Here is a 22,513-nt window from a genome sequence, read left to right as displayed (position 1 = left end):
GTTTGGAAGTTGAACGGCTTCTAACAATTCTTCTAAAATATGTGCATGTGTCAGCAGCTTGCCTGCTGAGGTTTTAAAGCCTCTGTTTTTCCATATTTTAGCAAAGTGATGTACTGCTCCAAATGCATACTGACTATCAGTATAGATATTGAGTTCGCCCCCCCACACTCGACGTCTAGTGTCCAACAGTAATGTGGCTCGCCTGGCCCATGCAGAACCGCCTCGTCAGTCACTGGGACACATCTCATTCCATTGTCTGTGGGTACAACGGCGAGGTTTAGTGCTGTTAACAGATCTCTGCCTAGCAAATGTATTGGGCATGAAGTATCTACAAGGAGACAAGTCTTTACCTCCCTACCGGTCTCTGCGTCAGTTACCTGAAGTGGCTTTGATAATCTATTTTGTGCTATGTGCCCTGATGCACTCCTTACCCACACTACTTTATTGCTGGCTTGGAACTGTGGTGGCATTTTAGTTAAAACTGTGGTGCAAGCACCAGAGTCACAGAGGCAACTATACTCTTTTCCTGACACATTAATTTTTCTCATTGGCATTCCTGTGTCTTTGTTTTGAGCTACTAATGCATGTATATCTATATGTAGCTGTGCCCCATCTTCAGGCTCAACAGATTGTAGTCATGCAGATGGCTGGTTGTTTTTGTCTGGACAGTTTGCAGCAAAGTGCCCTCCTTTGTGGCAGACATAACACTGATTTTTCTCATAGTCCTCGTCTTTCTGTTGTTGCTTATTGTAATGTGGTGAACGTCCTCGACCATATCCACCTCTTCTTCTTCCGTAGCTATTGCCACGCCCGCAGCCCTGCCATGTCCTCTGAAGCTGGTTAGTTAATTCATGAACGCCCCCGTCATTTTGTCTTTTTGGTCCAGCACTCTTGTTGCGTGCTTAGCATGATTAACTGCCTCTTGTACAGATCCTGTGTCTATATTAACCCATTGTTTTCTCACCAGCAACTGGACGGGGTCTCTGAGGCCTTTTACAAAAGCCATCTTCAACTGTTGTTGATATGCAGAGTTTGGGTCTGAGTTGTGCACAAGGCCTGAGTGTCTCTTAAACACCTCTTCGAGTCTGTCTCTGTAATCCGAGGGTTCTTCTCCTTCCTTTTGTCTGCAGTCTCCTATTTTGCCATAATCAGCTCTCATTGCAAACTGTGTTTTTACTGCTTCCATCACAGGAATCACTGCGATTTGTAGTGGCTGGCTATCCGCCACGAGCACCTCTGTTCCAAATATTATGAGCAGGCATTGATGGCACTCTCTCACCTTGCTCTGTTCCAACCATTTGTCTGACAATTTGTACTCAGTTCGTTTTTTCCTTCTCTTTTCTTCGTTCACTTTCATCATCTCCAACTTCAACTTTGACTGTAATTCCAACACATCTTCCACTTTCAACTTCCCACTGAAACCGTGTCTCTTCCTCCATTTCTTCTGACTCACTCGTCCTGCCCCCACACATTGAGTCTCCATGTACTTTTCATCACCTTCCAATGTGGACACAGCTTTTCCCTTGCTCTGTGTTTTCCCCATTTCTAGTCTGGGTGTCGCACTTGTGATAAGAAATGTTGCTCTCACTAATGCAAGTCTTATTATTTATCTATACTCTACTGTATTTATTACTTTATTATTAATTTATTTTCATTTTATCTGGAGATATACTTATTTCACGTATTTTCCACCGGTATCTTTGTATTTTACGATGTATAATATTATTTACCACTACTGGGTCCGGTGAGAGAGTTCTCTGACATTCAAGCTCTCCAGCAGGAATATAACACGCCCTTCTACACCAACTAATATGGTGCGGTGTTATTTTTATGGACTGAGTCCGACCTTGATGCTTTTGAGCGTCAGTACTTCGTCTCTCACAGGTAAAATAACAATCGGATCAGGGCGCAAACCTCTCCTAAAGGTTACAAAATGCTGGCCTGATCACTCCACGCACACGTATAACATTCACACCTCTGTGGATCCAATAGGACTCTGACTGGCCCTCCTGGGATTCTGACTGATCCCTTAGATCGGCTCTGACTGGCCGTTTCACTGGTACCTTTTTTCTTAACACATTCACACCGGTCTTTACGTGTAGTATCTCACCTTCTGATCCAGGTTCACCCAAACACGGGTCCGGAATCCGATGCACTGTAGTGGCGGCACTGCCGATCCGCTACCCACCGGCCAGAGGCGAATTTACGCCTCAGGTCTTTCAACCCCCTCTAAGGTGGATTGGCTGTCGACAGACTTCGGTGTAGAACTTCAGTGTCGCCAAAACAGTCACGGATCCGGCTCGAAGGACCAGAGAAATGTCAGGAGATTGTCACCTATGATGAGCTTCACCTATGATGAGCTTCACTCCTTGCTAAGAAACCCTGCAATCAGACAGATGAGACACAGACAGCGTAGTCTTTGTACAAAGGGCACCCTCCTCAGTGCAACACCCTGAGAGAGTACACCGAGGGAGTTCCTTGGTCTTTTATTTATAGTCATGTGATATAAGAATGTACACAGTGTGAGTGGGTGTGATGATGTGTATGTGTGTATGTCTGTGTGTGTGTGTGAACCGGGCTATTCCGGTCCTGGGGTCCGTCAGTTATGTCCGGCAGTGTGGTCAAGTGACCACCTGGCCCCGCGTGGACGGCTCTCCAGGCGTCCGCTCCAGCTCAACATTCCCAAGACTGAGGTCCTAGTCTTCCCTGCCAGACCTTCAACTCAACACAACATCAGCATTAACATTGGATCTGCGGTGGTTGACCCCGCTAAGTCAGCCAGAAACCTAGGGATGATCATTGATGATCAGCTGACCTTCATGGAACACATCGCCACAGTCTCTAGGTCGTGTAGATATGCCCTCCACAACATCAGAAAGATCAGACCCTACCTGATGGAGTACACGACCATACTCATTGTACAGGAGTTGATCTTATCTCGTTTTGAATACTGCAATGCACTGCTGATGGCATCCACGACCAAACCCCCACAGATGATCCAAAATGCAGCATCCTCATTTTCAATCAACCAAAAAAGGTCTCATGTCACACCGCTCTTCAGATCTTTGCATTGGCTTCCTGTGGCTGCAAGGATCAAGTTCAAAGCTCTTGCCTACAGAGTGGTCAACTCCGGTTCTGAAAACAGAACTCTTCTGCATCTTCCTTTGCACTTAAAAAAAAAAAAAAAAAAAAAAACATTTTTCTGCTTTTTGTACTCACATATCTTGAAACAGAAACACTTTTTTGATAGCACTTTGCTTTGATGTCTTTTCTCCTTGACAAGGTACAATACAGTGTGCGCAAGGAACACGGCACTGGCCAGTCTCCGTGTTCTATAACCTGATAGACATGGCAGCGCTAACTGCACATGTGCTGTACATAGCATGCACAGGTGAGAAGGAGAGACAAGCGGACTTCCTTGACCACCTTGCGACCGAGTTGGCACACTCCTATGTCACAGGAAAAAAGGCAATGAAGGAGAAAGAGCTTCGAAATCAACCCACCACGCCTAGCCCTGGAAAAAGAGCCGTGTGCCAGGTGAAGCATTGCTGCACTTCAGACTGCACGACCAAGCGATATGGTGGTTGCTCCAGGTACACATGTGGACAGTGTATCAAGCAGAATTCATTTTCACGAATAAATCTGTTGCATAAAGGAAAAAAACAACATCATGTGTGTGGATGTCTCCATAAGATGGCTTGGTGAGGCAGAGCTTCAGCGTGCCTCCCTTCCCCTTGTGGTGTGTCAGCGACAACCCTCCCCTCATCTGCCCCCACCCCGACATGCGCCACTAACGACTGTCTTTACATAATAAAAGCAGCTGTCCACAGGGGACCAGGTGGTCATTTGACCACACTGCCAGGCTCCTAGGTATGACCAGAAAAGTCAGTAGTCCTAGTGCTAATAATGAATTACAATAGTTCAGTCTGAAAGTGACAAATGCATGGACTAGTTTTTCAGCATCACTTTGGGACTAATTTTAGCAATGTTTCTCAGGTGGAAAAAGGTAGTTCTAGATATTTATTTGATGTATGATGTGAAGGAGATGTCCTGGTCAAAGATAACTCCGAGGGTGAGAATGTGATTAGACATGGTGTCTCTGAGAGTTTTAGGCCCAAACAGTATAACCTCTGTCTGGATTTAGGAGAAGGAAATTGGAGGACATCCAGGCCTTTATGTCTTTTAAGCATGCTTGAAGTTTGACTAATTGATTAGTTTCTCCTGGTTTCATAGATAAGTATAGCTGGGTATCATCTGCATAACAATGGAAATTTATAGAGTGTTTCCTAATAATATTGCCTAAGGGGGACATATACAGAGTGAAAAGAATTGGTTAAAGCACAGAACCCTGTGGAACTCCATAACTAACTTTGCTGTGCATGGAAGATTCGTCATTAACACGTACAAACTAAAATCTATCTGATAGATACGGTTTAAACCACTCTAGTGCTGTAACTTTGATCACGATGACAAGTCCAGTCTGTGTAATACAATGTTGTGATCTATAGTGTCGAATGCAGCACTAAGATCTAACATGACGAGTATAGAGAGTAGACCATTGTCTGCTGCTAATAAAAGATCATTAGTGACCTTTACCAATGCTGTTTCTGTGCTGTGCTATGATGTACTCTAAAACCTGACTGGAAATCTTCATACAAGGTATTACTGCGCAGGTGGTCATATAATTGCTTAGATACTACCTTTTCAAGAATTTTAGAGATAAAGGGCAGATTGGATATTGGTCTATAATTTACTAAAACCCCTGGGTCCAGAGTAGGCTTTTTGAGTAGGGGCATGACTACAGCAACCTTAAAAGCCTGTGGTATGTAGCCTGTTTATAAAGATAAAAGGATCCGATCCAGTATGGGTTTGCTGATCAGAGGTAAGACATCTTTGAGGAGTCTAGTTGGGATGGGGTCTAAGAGACATGTTGATGGTTGAGCAGTCCAAGTACGAGCGTGGTCTTGCAGATGAATCTAGAGTTGTTGTACAGTCCATGCTGTATGCAGGGAGGATCTGATCATTTTTTTCTTTAAGAGTTATGATTTTATTTGTAAAGAAATAAAATCATTGCTGCTTAACGTTGAGGGAATACTAGGCTCGACAGAGCTATGACTTTTTGTCAGCCTGGCTACAGTGCTGAAAAGAAACCTAGGGTTGTTCTTATTTGCCTCTATTAATGAGGAGTAATATGAGGTTCTAGCTTTACGGAGGGCTTTTTTTATGCATTATTAAACTATCTTTCCAGGCTAGGCAATATTCATCTAAATTTGTGGAATGCCACCTCCTTTCCAGCTTACGTGAATTCTGCTTCAAGATTTGTGAATTGTACCATGGAGTTAACTTCCTCTGATTCACTAGCTTATTTTTCAGAGGAGCAACAGTATCAAGTATTGTTCCGAGTGAAGCAGCAGTACTATTAACAAGATAGTCCACTTGTGCTGGAGTAATGTTGAAATAACTGCCTTCCTCTGTGTTGGCACATGGCTCTGAAATTAAAGATGGAAGATTATTCGTAGATTTAGTAACATTTAGTAGTGTAAATTCAAATGTTATTAAAAAATGGACAGATAAAGGGCTTTGGGGAAAAACTAGTAAATGATCAATTTCCACACCGTATGTCAGAATAAGATCAAGGGTGTGGTTAAAACAGTGAGTGGGTTTATTTACATTTTGGGTAAAACCAATGGAGTCTAATAGAGAATTAAATGCAGTGTTGAGGCAGTTATCATCAACATCTACATGAATATTAAAGTCCCTCACTATAATGACTTTATCTGCACTAAGAACTAAATCAGATAGAAAGTCTGAGAATTCAGTTAAAAACTCAGAGTAAGGGACAGGAGGACGGTACACAATAACAAACAGGACTGGTTTTTGACTTTTAGAGTGAGGCTCTCAAATTAACATTTACATCTAGTCATTTAGCAGACGCTTTTATCCAAAGCGACTTACAAGTGAGGAACAAGGCAAGCAAACAAAATCTAAGTCAAGCAGAAAAGACATCAAAGCAAAGTGCTATCAAAAAAGTGTTTGTTTCAAGAGATGCGAGTATAAAAAGCAGAAAAATGTTTTTTGTTTTTTTTGTGCAAAGGAAGATGCATAAGAGTTCTGTTTTTAGAACCTGAGTTGACCACTCTGTAGGCAAGAGACAGAGCTTTGAACTTGATCCTTGCAGCCACAGGAAGGAGAGCCGGCTGAGGAGCCGACGCCTGGAGAGCCGGCTGAGGAGCCGACGCCTGGAGAGCCGGCTGAGGAGCCGACGCCTGGAGAGCCGGCTGAGGAGCCGACGCCTGGAGAGCCGGCTGAGGAGCCGACGCCTGGAGAGCCGGCTGAGGAGCCGACGCCTGGAGAGCCGGCTGAGGATTGCAGCAACCAGGGTGGCAGCGGTGATTGCAGCAACCAGGGTGGCAGCGGTGATTGCAGCAACCAGGGTGGCAGCGGTGATTGCAGCAACCAGGGTGGCAGCGACTGTGGTGACAGCAACAGGAGGAGCTGCGAAGGCCGGAACTGGAGCCGGAGCGGCTGCCGTGACAGTGACAGGAACCGGAGCTGGAGCGGCTGCTGTGACCGGATCTGAAGCCGGAGCAGCTGCCGTGACAGTGACAGGAACCGGAGCTGTAGTGACTGGAACGGGAGCTATAGTGACTGGAACAGCCGTGATGACTGGAGCCAGAGCAGAGGAGGATTCAGAGCTGGGGGCCGGGTTAGCTCTGGGTCGGGGAAGTGAGTGTCTTCGTTTGACCAGAGTGCTTGTGTTTCTTGAACACAGTTTAGTATAAAATAAACTTGATAAGATGTAAAAATCTGTGTTCAGTATTTCTGAGAGCACTGAGAGATAGTTTCTCCTTCAGAGGTTCAAGTTACTCCGACTTCTTTCTTGTAGACAACAGGGCTGTGATCAGAAAAACATCAACATAGGGTCCACAGTGATTGTTCCCACTGAGTCTGTCAGAAACCTGAGGGTGATCATTGATCAGCTGAGCTTTACCGACCACATCTCTGTCTGATGCAGATTTTCCCTTTTCAACATCAGAAACATCAGAGCACTCTTCAGATCTCTGAACTGACTTCCTGTAGCTGCTGCATCAGGTTCAAAGTCCTGACTCCTGTCTACAAAGTGGTCAACTCAACAGCTCCAGATGAACTCCCTCATCCTGGTCTACAACCTGTGGTCCCCTCACCTCAAAATAAACTTTTCAGCTCTGTGGTTCAACAATGGTGGAACAACCTACCACCTAAAATAATTAAAAATAATTCCACTTACACCTCATGAAACTGAACCAGTTCTTTCTAGATCACTTTATTTTAAATTTCATCTTCTTATCTTAAATATTTGCTTTTTACCTCACTTGTAAGGTGCTTTGGATAAAAGCGTCAAATAAATACATGTAAATGTAAAAAGGGAACAGGAAGAGAAAGAGCAAAACCACAGACAGAACAGAAGAGGAAGTTCAGATCAAGGGCAAAGAAAACACCTCGAGCGGCTGCTAAATGTGGAAATAACTAGACCTTAACCGTAAACAGTTTGGGAGGGACGCTGACGTGAGTCAAAAAGCGACTGTGGCAACTTATAACACTATATCACATATACCACTTAACATATTGGCCTCATATACGCACAACAATGGGTGTGGGAAACAACTTTCAGATACACAAAATTCTCACGTTGGGGCTTGCATTTCATGTTACATGTTTTGTGCGTTTCATTTCAGCCTCAACAGAACTCCCCTGTTTTTATCCAAATTACTCTTTTACTCTTTTCCGAGGACAGACTGCACAATGGTTGGTGTAGAATGAACTCCTTCTTGATATATGTATTAACCTTTCATAGCTGGTGATGCTTCACCCCAAGTTAAAGAAAATTACTTATGAAGCTCAGACCAAATGAACCGGGGGCCTCTGCACCATCACAAGGTTTGTGATTTGAAATTTAAAAAATACTTGATTCAGTTCAGAGCAGGAGACTGAAACTGTTCCTATTTAAAATGATGAGGGAGGACAAGTAATGTTTTTAAACTCCATCAGAGAAACAGTAATGATAATTCAAGTTGTCACTTTGTATCTGTGTCTCCTCAACAGGAACATTTGTTAGTCCTGTTTCATCTCCATGAAGGTGTTGAGGTCTCAGAGTCTCAGGATCAACAGTTTTAAGGAAGAGTCCAGTTTGACAAAGACGTCCTCAGAGAAGGACGAATCAGACTCCAACTGTCCAGACTCAGGACTGTAGAAAAGACAGAAATGTACAAATAGTTAAATGAAATCATCAAGTGGGAAGAAAGTACCTCCAAAGTTTTAAAAATGTTAACACCTCACTGAAGACCTACTATGTGCCATTTTAAAACTTCAGTGATTGTTCCAGTTTCTAAAAAAGGTGAGGATCACAGTGTCACAGTTTAAGGAGGGGGACGAGGCAGGTCTGAACTGAAACAGGATTTATTAAGCCACACTACAAAACCCAGGGAAACTAAGGGGGGTGTCAACTGACACTACAAAACAGGCAGGAAAACAGGGATACAAAGTGACAACGTAAAACTATCAAAATGGCTGAAAACAAAGTAACAAATCAGGATATCAAAATACAAAACAAAACCACTGCTCAAAGGCAGAAAAACACTCAAGTGAAACACAGGTAATAATGTCCAGAATTCAGAGGGGGGAACGAAGTCCAGGGAATCCAGGGGGGGAAGCAGACAGGGCTGAGGAGGACGGGCAGGATCGGGCAGGAACAGGCAGGTTTAGCAACAGGCAGGAATAGTAACAGGCAGGGAACACAGGCTGGAGACAGGTTGGGAGCGACGACGAACTGACAGAGGGGAAAGGGCTGAGGAGAGCTTTGTAGGGGAAAGTGGGCACAGGTGAGTCCAATGTTCAGCTGATTGCTGTGAGCAGAGGGAGAGAAGGGGCTGGTGGGCGGAGTCCAGAGGGAGAGTGAGGTGGAGCAGTGAGGGAAATCCTCAGCTTGGCCTGATGCCAGGCCGAAACGGTGACACACAGTACTTCTTCTACTTCTACACATAATGGAATCGATTCTAACGTCCTCCATCACAGTCTGGTTTGGTGCAGCCAGTGATAGCTGGCCAAGGTGCAGTGCATCATCCACTCCAATGAGAAGGGGATTAGCTGCAATCATCCATCACTCTAGGACTAAGAGACGTGCAGCAAGGATCACAACCCCTCTCACCCCGGAGCAACGTACTGTTCCAGTCCCTCCCCTCTGGCAAGAGGCTCTAACTATATCAGTAATTGATGTAGGTAAAGCACTGGTATGATCACATGAAATTGTTTCACCAACATCAGACATACAGACAAAATAATTTGTACCCTTAAGCTAAAGAAAGAAAAACCCACAAAGGTCACAAATAACTTGAAATTGACAATGGTACGAATAAATAAAAATGTACAAACAAAAATCAGACATTGTTTTGAGTTGTGGTTCAAGTAAAGTTTTGATTATTAAAAAACAAACTAATAAAACTGGCTTGGACGAAAATGATGGTACATGCAGCATGTGTCACTGTGAACAAAAGCTGATAATAATGTTATCATTCTGTAAAATATAGGAATTAATGTTTGCTAAAATGTTAATTATTAAGTTGAAGAAAGAAATATTGTTTAGGTTATTTATGATGCAGGTAAAACCTTTGAATTCCCCACAAACACTGACTAAATGTGATGTCAGGTTCTTCTACGTTTCCCTCCTTTTGAGTAGATTGCATTCACATTTGAAAACAAGACATTCTGAGACAATAACCTTATTCCTCTGTAGGCACTTTAAAATAGGACATCATTAACAATTGAACTGGAATTAGAATTGCAATCACCTCTGATTTTGCCCCCAATTCACAAAATGTAGAAAGAAAGTCTTGGTAGACAAGACTGGTGATTGGACCTATCAATGCTCCATCATTAAATGTGAATTGGTGTTTTTTTCACAAACGTTTATCTGAAGGGGATGCAAAGGTTTGCTTGTCTTTTAAAGACCAATGCAGCAGGGCAAGACATCTGTGTGAGAACAGGAAATGAAATCATCTGTGGGTGGAAACTGAAATTATGGTGATGTCAAAGCCACATTCTCTGCTGCATTACCAAGTGATATTGGGTCTGAAGCACCAGTGTGGGCAGCACAGTGCGAAACTGCGTCATAAGATGGTAAAAGAACAGCTTCTAGAAGTAAGGTGATGTAGAGCCTTCTAAAAACAGGCCCATATCTGGATTAGGTAGACGTCAGGTCTTGGTGTGCAGACCTGTTGGACTACAGAAACATAGTCATGTTCTTCTCTGTCCTCTTCTGTTGGATAAAGAGTGAAGAAGAACAGTGAATCTCTCTGCAGAGATGTTAGCTACATCAAGTAGGACAGTAGAATATGTAAGTCAGAGTGATGTAGAGGGACTTTACTGATCTAACAGTAAAAGAGAAACTGAATGAGGGACCAAACCAGAGTGTGGTTTTCTCTGCAGCCGAGACAATATGTCCCAGAAATGTGAATTCAGATTAGATTTTTATAGGAAGTAGCTTGGTTAGCTTATTAATATAAGTAAAACATGTGAAACTGGGTCAAACACAGTGAAGATTGTCATGTTGAGGTGTTAGTGTTGTGTCTGGTCCATCAGAGACATGTAAAGGGTCTGACAGAAAGCTTTGAGTAACAGTTTCTATTAACATGCATAAAGAGGAAGATCCTGTCACAATTTACACAATGATAAATTTAGTTCTGCAGTTTCTTACACTTGAATAAAAAAAATCCCTGGGTGGCACATTAAATCTTTTTATAACAATGTGACAACAGGAAAGAATATTTGACAGTGGGATCAATTAACCTCAGTGCATCTGTGACATCCTTGGATCTAATTTGTTTGGCTGTGGATCAATAGGTAGAGCAGTTGTCTGGCAATCATAGGATCAGTGGTTCAATTCCCAGCTGCTATGTCACATGCCAAATTGTCCTTGGGCAAGATACTGAACCCCAAGTTGCCTCTAGTGAGTCAGATCAGCTGCATAGCAGCACTGCCATTGGTGTGTGTGCAAAAGGGTGATTATGATGGAGTGTAAAAGCGGTTTGAGTATGAATTAGGTATAAAAGCGCTATATAAGTTCATTTGACCATTTATTTTCTCAAAGTTACTAGTGGACATTGTTGTTCTCAACAGGCTAACAAAAAGATTGGGATTAAAAGAGGTAAAGGACAGGGTGAGTGTTCAAACTTTCTCTATTCTGTAGTCTCTTTCTACACCTGGTTACAAAAATTTGTCTATTATTTTTTAATTTTTTGAGGGAAATGTAGGAGATCTTCACATGCTCAGTCTGACAACTGACTTAAATTAAAGAACAGTCTGAAACCAGGTTCCTGATTTGCTCTGTTGCGCCTTAACCATATAGGCTATGTCACACAAAAGCACACGCCCTATAAGATCCAAAGCCTATAAATGTATAATCTCACTAAAATGATGTCAGTGCAGAAGAGGAGAGGAAAGGTAGGCCTACTGTCCACATTTTGTCTCAAGGGTTTGTTTATTTGTGGTTACTTTTTACACGTTTTTTTTTACACATTTTTAACAGACTGTTGACAAATCATGAACAATTCTAGCTTTTCAGTAAGTTGGTAAATAACAGCAGCTTTCAGCAATGAACTGAGTGAATAGACTATCAGACAGGGGTGTAAACCTAGAAATATCTAAAGGCACTTAGGGAGATTAATTTATCTTATCTTCTTTGTATATGTTTGTGTTGTATGTAGGGTATTATAATAACAATAATAATAATAATAATGGGCTCACTTCCACGCATAGTCTGGGCTCTGGAACACAACTCCTTGAGAGAGGTTGGACTCTCTTCTACTCTGGAGTTGCCCATGGTGAGAGGCAGCGGGCAGGGGTAGGCTTGCTTATAGCCCCCCAGCTCAGCTGCCATGTGTTGGAGTTTTCCCCCGGTGGACGACAGAGTTGTTTCCCTGCGCCTTCGGGTAGGGGATAGGTCTCTCACCGTTGTTTGTGCCTACGGGCCAAATAGCAGTGTAGAGTACCCAGCTTTCATAGGGTCTCTGGAAGGGGTACTGGAAGGTGCTCCGCCTGGGGATTCTGTCCTCCTACTGGGGGATTTCAACGCCCACGTGGGCGATGACAGTGATACCTGGAGGGGTGTGATTGGGAGGAACGGCCTCCCTGATCTGAACCCGTGTGGTGTTTTGTTATTGGACTTCTGTGCTAGTCACAGTTTGTCCATAACGAACACCATGTTCAAGCATAAGGGTGTCCGTCAGTGCACGTGGCACCAGGACACCCTAGGTCGGAGGTCTATGATCGACTTTGTGGTTGTGTCATCTGACCTCCGACCATATGTCTTGGACACTCGGGTGAAGAGAGGGGCTGAGCTGTCAACTGATCACCACCTGGTGGTGAGTTGGATCCGATGGCGGAGGAGGGAGCTGGATAGACCTGGCAGACCCAAACGTATTGTGAGGGTCTGTTGGGAACGTCTGGTGGAACCCTCTGTCAGAGAGGTCTTCAACTCCCACCTCCGGGAGAGCTACAATCAGGTCCCGAGGGAGCCTGGAGACATTGAGTCCGAGTGGACCATGTTTTCCACCTCCATTGTCAATGCGGCTGTTCGGAGCTGTGGCCGTAGGGTCTCTGGTGCCTGTCGCGGCGGCAATCCCCGAACCCGGTGGTGGACACCGGAAGTAAGGGAAGCCGTCAAGCTGAAGAAGGAGTCTTATCAGGCCTGGTTGGCCTGTGGGACTCCTTATGCAGCTGATGGGTATCGGCAGGCCAAACGTGCCGCAGTCCGCGCGGTCGCAGAGGCAAAAACTCAGACCTGGTAGAAGTTCGGCAAGGCCATGGAGGAGGACTATCGTTCTGCCTCAAGGAAATTCTGGTAAACCGTCCGGCGCCTCAGAAGGGGAAAGCAGTTTCCTGCCAACACTGTTTACAGTGGAGGTGGGGAGCTGCTGACTTCGACTGGGGACATTGTAGGACGGTGGAAGGAATACTTTGAGGATCTCCTCAACCCCGTCGACACACCATCTGTTGAGGAACAGAGGCTGAGGACTCAGAGGTTGACTCGTCCATTTCCCTGGTTGAAGTCACCGAGGTAGTCAGTATGCTCCTCGGTGGCAAGGCACCAGGGGTGGATGAAATTCGCCCTGAGTACCTTAAGTCTCTGGATGTTGTAGGGCTGTCTTGGTTGACACGCCTTTGCAGCATCGCGTGGAGATTAGGGACAGTACCTCTGGACTGGCAGACCGGGGTGGTCGTTCCTCTTTTTAAAAAGGGGGACCGGAGGGTGTGTTCCAACTATAGGGGGATCACACTCCTCAGCCTCCCTGGGAAAGTCTATTCCAGAGTGCTGGAGAGGAGAATTAGGCCGCTAGTCGAACCTCGGATCCAGGAGGAACAATGCGGTTTTCGTCCTGGCCGTGGAACACTGGACCAGCTCCACACTCTTGCTGGGGTGCTCGAGGGTTCATGGGAGTTCGCCCATCCAGTCTACATGTGTTTTGTGGACTTGGAGAAGGCGTTTGACCGTGTCCCTCGTGGCATCCTGTGGGCGGTACTTCGGGAATACGGGATTCGGGAGCCTTTGTTAAGGACCATTCGGTCCTTGTATGACTGGAGTAGGAGCTTGGTTCGCATTGCCGGTAGTAAGTCAGACTTGTTCACGGTGCATGTTGGACTCCGACAGGGCTGCCCTTTGTCACCGATCCTGTTCATTACTTTTATGGACAGGATTTCTAGGCGCAGCCAGGGGTCGGAGGGAATCCGGTTTGGGGATCACAGGATTTCATCTCTGCTTTTTGCAGATAATGTTGTCCTGTTGGCCTCATTAGACCGGGACCTCCAGCAGGCACTGGGGCAGTTTGCAGCCGAGTGTGAAAGTGCTGGGATGAGAATCAGCACCTCCAAGTCTGAGGCCATGGTTCTCAACCGGAAAAAGGTGGCTTGCACCCTCCAGGTTGGGGGGGAGATCCTCCCTCAAGTGGAGGAGTTTAAGTATCTTGGGGTCTTGTTCACGAGTGAGGGAAAAAGGGAGCGTGAGATTGACAGACGGATTGGTGCATCGGCAGCAGTAATGCGGTCGGTGTACCGGTCCGTCGTGGTGAAGAAGAGCCGAAAGGCAAAGCTCTCGATTTACCGGTCAGTCTACGTTCCTACCCTGACCTATGGACATGAGCTTTGGGTCATGACCGAAAGGATAAGGTTGCGGATACAAGTGGCCGAAATGAGTTTCCTCCGTAGAGTGGCTGGGCGCACCCTTAGAGATAGGGTGAGGAGCTCAGTCACCCGGGAGAAGCTCGGAGTAAAACTGACTCAGTAACAGCTTTTAAATTTTTCCTTAAAAAATACCTTTACCGGCAAGCTTTTGTGATCTTCTGTAAATTAAAACAAATCTGTCTTTGAGAAGACTCTCCATTAGATTACAATGTCTTTCGCATCAGAAATCTCTGTAACATATTGGTCTATTTTTGTTATGCAGATGCCTATTAGGATCAATAAGTTCCTGCAATCAACATTTTACAAATCATTTAGTTTAGAGCCATTTAAACTTAATATTACAATAGTCACATAGAGTTGAATTAATATCTTTTGGGTTGTAGACGTGACAAACAGCCTCATGATACCTGAATTTCTATTGAATGAAAACATTTGTCCTGAAACTTCAATTTAAATATCAACACTGTGCTTTTCCTTAAAAATGCAAGTTTAGTTCAGTTTATTTTACAAATCAAGAGTAAATAAAATACAAAAAAGTGAAAATTCAGTTATTTAATGGTTTACATTACATTGTCAATACATTAAATTGGATAGATTGTCTTGTTATGTCTTCTGAAGAAAGTGTTGGAAACGGGATGGAGGATGCAGTTTTATGTAGTGTATGTGCGTGATTATTGCCTTTGTCATATGTTCTGAGTATGAGTGAGTGAACAGACACTGACCATATTTATATAGCTGAGATTGCTTAGTTCAAGTGTTATCAGTGTGGTTTCCTCCTTAATTGAATCAATTGCAGCTGATTTTTCCCTCAAGGTGAATTCCATACCAGAGCCTCATATCTCCCTCCCTAAAATAAAAGTCTGGTGCAGTATCCAACAAGGGTCACTTTAAGTTATAACAAATGGCAGATTTATGAGAGAAACAAATGTAAAAGGATAACTCTCTTCAGCAGTAGCTTAGTTGGTAGAGCAGTTGTCTACAAATCCCAAAGTGAGTGCTCCAAATAATGTTTCATTCTGGCTGCATATGAAGGTGTTGACAAAAATTCAAGATTAAAAAACCTTATTAATCCCAGAGGGAAATAGTTTTGCCTCATTACAGTTGTTCTCAACACAGACAGAAAGTAAGGGAAACACAACCAGGAAAGATCCAACACCAACATAAATACACAATAATATCAATAAAAAGAACTCAATATATATACAGAATATGTGAGATTAATGAAAATTGATCAATATTTAGTGAATGATTTAGTCCAGGGTGGAATGACAGTAATTATAAGACATCAATTGTCAGTTCCCCCACCCCTTACAGAGGGGGAGGAATTGCAAAGATTGGTAGAAAGGATCTCCTGTGTTCTTCTGTGGAGCACTTGATGTTAATAAGTCTTTGGCTGAACGTGCTCCTCTGGCCAGCCAACAAACTGTGCAGTGGGTGGGAGGGATTGTTCAGGATTGAGAGGAGTTTGGACAGCATCCTCCTCTCAGCTACAACATGTAGAGGGTCCAGCTCCACCCCCAGAACAGAGCCAGTCTTCCTGATCAGTTTGTTTAGTCTGTTAGTGTCTGACACCTTCATGTTGCTGCCCCAGCAGACCACAGCATAGAAGATGACACTGGAACCACAGACTCATAAAACATCCACAGCATGGTGCTGCAGACATTAAAGGACCTGAGTCTCCTCAGAAAGAACAGTACCACTGAGTTCTTAGTCCAGTCCAGTTTACGGTCCAAGTAAACTCATACTACACTTTTTATTATTATTTTTATTATTGATGTCTCCTTCACTTGCATAGATGTATCTTTGGATGTTGAGAGTTTCCATCCACATCTACTAAATGCAAACAGTCAGGAGAACCTCCTGACCTTTTATCTACTTGATTACCTATGGAGTAATGATGGAACAGGCCACAGCATATCATGTAAAGTGTTTTAGCTATTTGTACTATCATTTAGAAGCCACCAAAATTAGAACGGTCATTGAGCAGTTTATTTTAGCAGACACACATCATAAAATGTTACGTGCGTAATATAATGCAAAGAAAAGGAACAAACAAAAAATCTCAAAAGGAGAAACAAACTAAAGAACACTGCAAAAGGCAGGCAAACTAGAAACTCACTAGTCTAAATAACAAACAAAGACACATAGCAAACCCGACACAAAGGAAATCAAAATCACAGCTGAAGCTGGAACTAACAAACAAAACAAAACCACAGCTAACGCTGAGACTAAGAAAATAAAACTACTCAGCCAAAGCTGGAACTACGAGAAACAAAGAACGCAGCAAAATGCTGGAACAGATTACAAAGCTAAACCTACAACTAACAAACAGACTGACTACGAACCGTGGTGATGAAAGCTAGAGGTCGGGAAAAGGTGAATGGAGGAGGAAGGGAACAAACGAGGTTGACAGTAGACACACTAGCAAATAACAAACACGCAGACATTGACTTAAATACAAGACACACTAATGATCAACACAAAACACCTACTAAAAACACACCTGCAGCCACTCAAACCAGCTGAGACATGTCCCCGGAAGTGAGGGAAACACAAACAGAAAAAAAAAAAAACAAAGATACAGAGACCTCCGGGGACACTGCCTCAGCTGGACGAAGGAGGGAAATGTAACAAAAATGCAGTATATTAGAGCAAATCATTATTTACATTGTGGTCCCCAATACAGACCAGTTTTATAACTTCAAATCTTTATTCAATTTTATTAATCTACTTTAACTTTTGTGATTCAATGGTAAAAATGCAAATATTCTGTATTTTCACTCTCACAATTGTTTTAACTGTGATGAGCAGGTGATGCTTTATACACTTAATTTTATCCCACTGTGTCATAATTTTATTATTTATATTTAAAATTCTGGTATTAATCACAGCACATCCTTTTGTATGTTTTTTTACATATTGTTTAATTAGTTGCCACACCATTTTATTGTTTTGCAGGTGCAGTAAACATTCAACATTGTGTGCTCTAACTGGCCAGTCCCACAAAAACTGCAGGTATAAAAAACAAGGACAGAGGTAAGAAGAATGCTTTCTGCAGTGTTTTTATTTAGCAAACAAGTGGCATATTTATATTAAAAGCGTATAAGACATTTTGCCATCGTCCTCTTCTCTTGTGGTTCCAGTATTTTCATTGTAAAAATAATCAGTGTAAAGAATTAATAATTTTTTGTCACCCTGCCAGGGTTTGTCTGTGTTCCAGAGAGAAAATGGTGTATTATGAAGTGATCGTGTACACTAGCAATCGTGAGGGTGCCGTCACTTTAAATGATGTCTTCATTAAGCTCGTGGGAACAATTGGAGAAAGCAAACGCACAAAGCTGAAGAGTGAGAAACTGACTTCAGGCTTCAGCCAAGGAGAAGTAAGTCTACAAAATGACCAGCTTCTTCAACTTTGCATCTTTGGGATAATATACATGAAATGTAATACATGTGAACAGACCGCCTAGTAGCGCAAACCTATCAATTATAATCTCAGATCACAGCTGCTGCCCTTTCTGTTAGCATACTTTAACTCTCTAACCAATTGTCCACTTCTGTTATTACTCCAGGTGTCCAGTTTTACTGTGTCTTGCGATACCTCCCTCGGACGGCTGATTTGGATAGAACTGGACAAACAGAGTCATGACATGTTTCCAGTGGACACTTGGTTCCCTGACAAGGTAGAAGTGAAATCAGAAGAAGAACTCACCTTCACATTTCCCATCTACTGCTGGATCAATGACAGTGAGGTGCACTGCTTCATTGAGGGAACAGGTTTGTGGAGATTTAAAATCCAGTTCACTGACCAGATAGGACATAAAGGAAAGAGTTGTGTCTTTTTCCATCCCCTTATCTACATATGCATTAACATTTAGTCATTGGGCAAACAATCGTATCTAAAGAAACTTACAAGTGAGGTACAAGGCAAAAACTCTAAGGCAAGCAGAAAAACACAAGTACTCATTTCTTAAGATGTTATTGAAAGACTACAATGTCAAACCATGCTGTTTTTTCTGTTAAAGCTCAAAAAGGCTCTGACACCTGTGGTAGGGTGGCAAAAACACGTTCTATTCTAACTGACAACATACTTGAATATTTCCGAAAGCAGGACCTGGAGAAACGAAAGAAAAACTATTGGTGAGAGCTCAGTTTTTCTTCTCTGTTATCCACCCTAGAACTAATATAATGTGTAATATGTTCATAATGTGTGATAATAAATGAACCATAATAACACTGCATTTACTTCAGCTTATTAAAATGTACAATAACAATTGTTGCTAAATGCAGTATTTAAATCATTAAAAGCTGTATTCCTATTATTATTGCATGCTGTACATAAAGTGGCCACTCTTTTTCTCTGTTTTTCCCAGTTGGAAGGAAAATGATGGAGGACTACCTCACTGCATACAGGCAGATTCAGTTTGGTCTTTGCCTACGGAGGTGTGGTTTTCCTTAGTCAAGGGTGTAGAGATTGGCCTCACACAAACTGTAGGGTAAATACTCTGTTCGTAAGTTTATCTGTTTCTCTCCCAATCGCTATCTGTTTAAGGCATCATAGTAAAGTTACTCTTTTTATATATTAGACTGGCATCGCTAAAACTGAAGGGGCTGGCTGACTGCATGGACAACTGGAAGAATTTCGATGATATTGGTTGTGTGTTCTCCTGCAAAACTACTAAGCTATCAGGTACAGCACTAAAACAACTGAGAAAAATAATGTCTATTTATGAAAAGCTAATGTTTGTATATGTAATTTGTAATGATTTTTTAATTTTTTTAGAACACATACAGGAACGCTGGAGACACGATGACTTTTTCGCCTACCAGTTTCTAAATGGTGCAAACCCAATGGTGATCCAGCGTTGCACAGCTCTGCCCAGTAACTTTCCTGTCACTGATGACATGCTTCTCCATGGTCAAAGTTTGGCAGATGAAATGAAGGTAGTATTATCAATCAATCCTGAATCTTTGTCTAAGAACATTTGCCCCATCAGTTCACTTTGTTTGCTTTGTGAAATATTCGTACGGTGTGAATTTGATTCAGTTCATACCTTATAATCACTAAATTTCAACACAGAATGGAAACATTTTCCTCTGCAACTACAAGAATTTTGATGGAGTGCAACCAAACATCATCAATGGGAAGGCCCAGTACTTGATGGCTCCACTGGTGCTGCTCCAAAAAACCCCTAATGATAAATTGATGCCCATCGCTATTCAGGTGAGATCAATCAAACACAGCTACATCTATAAGTAACTTAAACTGGATTACTGAGAATCTTTAAAGACATTTTAGTAATTGTTTCATAACACCAGCTTCTTACATGTGCAGATTTACAGCTCAGCAAACACACTGATGTCAGTAATGTCTAATTAGTAATGATGGGTTCTAGCAACAATTCAAATGGAGCGATGACCCCGATCACTCTCTTCTCCTGCAGCTGAAACAGACTCCAGCAGATGACAATCCCATCTTTGGTCCCAATGATCCGAAGTACGATTGGTTGTTGGCCAAGACCTTTGTGAGAAGTGCAGAGTTCACTGAGCATGAGCTAAACTCTCACCTGCTGCGCACTCACCTGCTGGCTGAGGTGTTTGCAGTGTCACTGCTGCGCAGTGTTTCCATGGTTCATCCACTGTACAAAGTAAGAGGACAGAAAACTGAAGTTGCTGTAGTTTTTTCAACATGCATTATTTCAAGCACAGTATTTTAGTGTGTACACTATAAATTACAGACTCAGTTGTTAACTTGTTAGTGTAGCATCAGGATTTCTTCAGTAATGTTATTTACAGATCTTCCTCTTTCCTTCAGCTCCTCATGCCTCACACACGCTACACTCTGCAGATCAACATCTTAGCTCGAAAATTTCTTGTTTCCGACACTGGGTTTTTCAAAATGGTATGTAAAAACACCAACCTTCAGAGTAAACTATTATCTAAACATGTTTTTATATTTAACTGTGTACCTTAACTGTCTAACTGTTGTTTAGCATGCAGCTTCTGGTGGAGAGGCTTTGATCACAATCCTGCAGAGATCCCTGTCTTCACTGACCTATAGATCCCTCTGTATACCTGACGACATCGCTGATCGTGGACTGGAGTCTGTTCCAAACTTCTACTACAGGGATGATGGACTCAGGCTTTGGAATATCATCAACAGGTAGATGTTTGGACAATTTTCCTTTTTGTATAATGTTAATAATTGGGGATTTTGACTGTAAGTGAGGACAAACACTATTTGATGACAACAGAAAGGTGGCGCTAGTAGGACGGCAGTCAGGCCTGTGAGTAAAGCTGGAGGGCCTGTCAAGTCTACGGTAAAGTTAGATAAGATGAGCTGCTCCAACTGGCAGGCACAAAGACAGCAGATCTGTAAATCTTCACATGAAAATCTTATGAAGAAAATAAGTTTGCTAATGTACAAGTAAAATAAGCATCAAGTTCACATTGTTACACAATTATTTTTAATCCTCAAATATTGAGTTGTAAAGAATCAATAAAGTTTCTTTTCCCACATGCGTATAAAGTATAATTCGAGTAGTATTTTAGCATGAATTGTGTGTGTTTCTCCAAGCTTTGTGAAGGGAATACTCAAATACTACTATAAGAGTGACAAGGAGGTCCAGAACGACTCTGAGCTGCAGAACTGGATTGGTGACATTTTTGAACATGGATTCCTTTCCAGAGAAAGCTCAGGTGAGCTTTAAAGAAAAAAAGGAAAACACAGTCTTTTTGATAAATGGTGTAATTTTATGAACCATTATCAAAATGTTTTCATGAATTAAACTGAATCTTTTCTTCTATTCTTCTTCTATTATTCTCTCTAATTCTCAGGGATTCCACAGAGGTTTTCTACCGTGGATGAGTTGGTCAAGTTTGTCACCATGGTGATTTTCACCTGCTCAGCTCAGCACTCTGCTGTGAACACTGGACAGGTGATGACCAGGATAATTTATAACAATAATAATAATAATAATAATAATAATAATAGAGAGGTATGAATTCTGTGTTGGAGGTTAGATTTCATGATGCTGCTGAATCAAACAATTATACACAGACTTTTCCAAAGTCATTTAACTAAAGTTACATTCTGCTGCATGATTTAAATAATTGTAATATATCTGTTACAAAAGTAATGATTTTGTATTGATGTGTAGGCAAAATATCATGCAGCATATAACACCTTGTTAGGGTTCATAAGAAGCACAAAATAATATTAATAATAATATGTCTGTTTACTTTCAGAAATGTCATTATCACTCTATATATCACTATACTATACTGTGAACTTCATAAAGTTTTACTCAGTTACCCAGAATATGTTTCATTGCAGTTTGATTATGGCGGCTTCATGCCAAACACTCCCATCACCTTACAACTTCCTCCACCAATCAAAAAAGGGCTTGCTAACGAGAACACACTGCTGCAGACGCTGCCTATGGTCAGTGAAACCGTTAACGGCATGGCTGTCATGTGGCTGCTCAGCAAGCCGTCCTCTGACTTTGTAAGTACATGATAATTGTGTGTAAAGTATGTTAATATGTTGTTTAAACAAAAACAATCCTGAGAAACATTTACACGTAAATTGATTTGTTAACAATGTGCCACTGATCATCAGGTCGCTCTTGGCCAATACCGAGAGGAATATTTCACTGAGGAGACTGCCTGCGAAGTGATAAAGGTTTTTCAAGAAGAACTAAAGAAGTTAAGTGAAGGAATCAAGAAAAGAAATGAGAGTCTGGAAATCCCATACACATACATGGATCCAGCTTTGATGGAAAACAGTGTGGCCATTTGAGTGTCGACAAACACAGAAACTACTTGTTCTGTTTTTCACTGATACGATGTTGAACAGGAAAACTGTGTGCTAGTGATTTGTGACCATAAATCTTCCTGATCATGTTGTACTGCTGATTTTATATTATCTGTGCTGAATCATTAGTTTTTAAAATTACAACCCACATCTTAAATCTTTTTTTCATCAATAAATTAGGAGGGAAATTCAGAGAAATACATGCAATGTGAAAAAGAAGCTGTAGATGTTTTCTTTTTTATAAAGTTATGTTTTTTGGGGGAAATATTACACATTTTACATGTATTGTTTGTTGTGTAGTAGCTTTACTTAGTTGATCTAGCGAGTGTGATCATACTGTAGTGAGAAACAATAGTACTTTGATTTGTGGTGGTGGTATAATTTTCATAAATAGTTACCATAATCAAGCTTTTACATTTACATTAATTCATTTATCTGATGCTTTTATGCAAATCGACTTACAAGTGAGGAACAAGGCAAAATATCTAA

At 42.1% G+C, this 22,513-nt stretch overlaps 3 protein-coding genes across 4 annotated transcripts in view; 1 reads left to right on the top strand and 2 right to left on the bottom strand.

The window, feature by feature from the left end:
- The window catches only part of LOC113157652 (hyaluronan and proteoglycan link protein 4-like), a 106,121-nt gene that overhangs the window by 51,527 nt on the left and 32,081 nt on the right, over positions 1 to 22,513 (bottom strand). The window lies entirely within an intron of this gene.
- Positions 845 to 1,600, bottom strand: LOC113157746. Its single transcript, XM_026353373.2, has 2 exons — positions 1,134 to 1,600; positions 845 to 1,049 (listed from the first exon to the last, which is right to left on the bottom strand). The coding sequence occupies exons 1-2, from the start codon at positions 1,541 to 1,543 to the stop codon at positions 845 to 847; spliced, it is 615 nt and encodes a 204-aa protein (XP_026209158.1). The 5' UTR covers positions 1,544 to 1,600.
- Positions 17,174 to 22,488, top strand: LOC113157055 (arachidonate 15-lipoxygenase B-like). The gene is made up of 15 exons (XM_026352297.1): positions 17,174 to 17,247; positions 17,414 to 17,591; positions 17,781 to 17,985; positions 18,234 to 18,348; positions 18,582 to 18,704; positions 18,795 to 18,898; positions 18,992 to 19,152; positions 19,289 to 19,432; positions 19,653 to 19,856; positions 20,024 to 20,110; positions 20,202 to 20,371; positions 20,786 to 20,907; positions 21,046 to 21,146; positions 21,545 to 21,715; positions 21,830 to 22,488. The coding sequence occupies exons 2-15, from the start codon at positions 17,439 to 17,441 to the stop codon at positions 22,007 to 22,009; spliced, it is 2,040 nt and encodes a 679-aa protein (XP_026208082.1). The 5' UTR covers positions 17,174 to 17,247; positions 17,414 to 17,438; the 3' UTR covers positions 22,010 to 22,488.

The sequence above is a fragment of the Anabas testudineus genome, chromosome 18 (genome assembly GCF_900324465.2).
Source record: "Anabas testudineus chromosome 18, fAnaTes1.2, whole genome shotgun sequence".
Lineage (NCBI taxonomy): Eukaryota > Metazoa > Chordata > Actinopteri > Anabantiformes > Anabantidae > Anabas > Anabas testudineus.
This window is presented reverse-complemented; position numbering and strand designations above follow the sequence as displayed.

Excerpts from the sequence above, each read along its gene's own strand:
- LOC113157746 (XM_026353373.2), bottom strand. The coding sequence starts at position 1,543 with ATGGGGAAAACACAGAGCAAGGGAAAAGCTGTGTCCACATTGGAAGGT. Across the intron at positions 1,050-1,133 it reads GCTGATTATGGCAAAATAGG|GCACAACTCAGACCCAAACT; the intron begins AGACTGCAGACA and ends CTCAGGCCTTGT.
- LOC113157055 (XM_026352297.1), top strand. The coding sequence starts at position 17,439 with ATGGTGTATTATGAAGTGATCGTGTACACTAGCAATCGTGAGGGTGCC. Across the intron at positions 17,592-17,780 it reads CAGGCTTCAGCCAAGGAGAA|GTGTCCAGTTTTACTGTGTC; the intron begins GTAAGTCTACAA and ends TTATTACTCCAG. Across the intron at positions 20,111-20,201 it reads ACACTGGGTTTTTCAAAATG|CATGCAGCTTCTGGTGGAGA; the intron begins GTATGTAAAAAC and ends ACTGTTGTTTAG.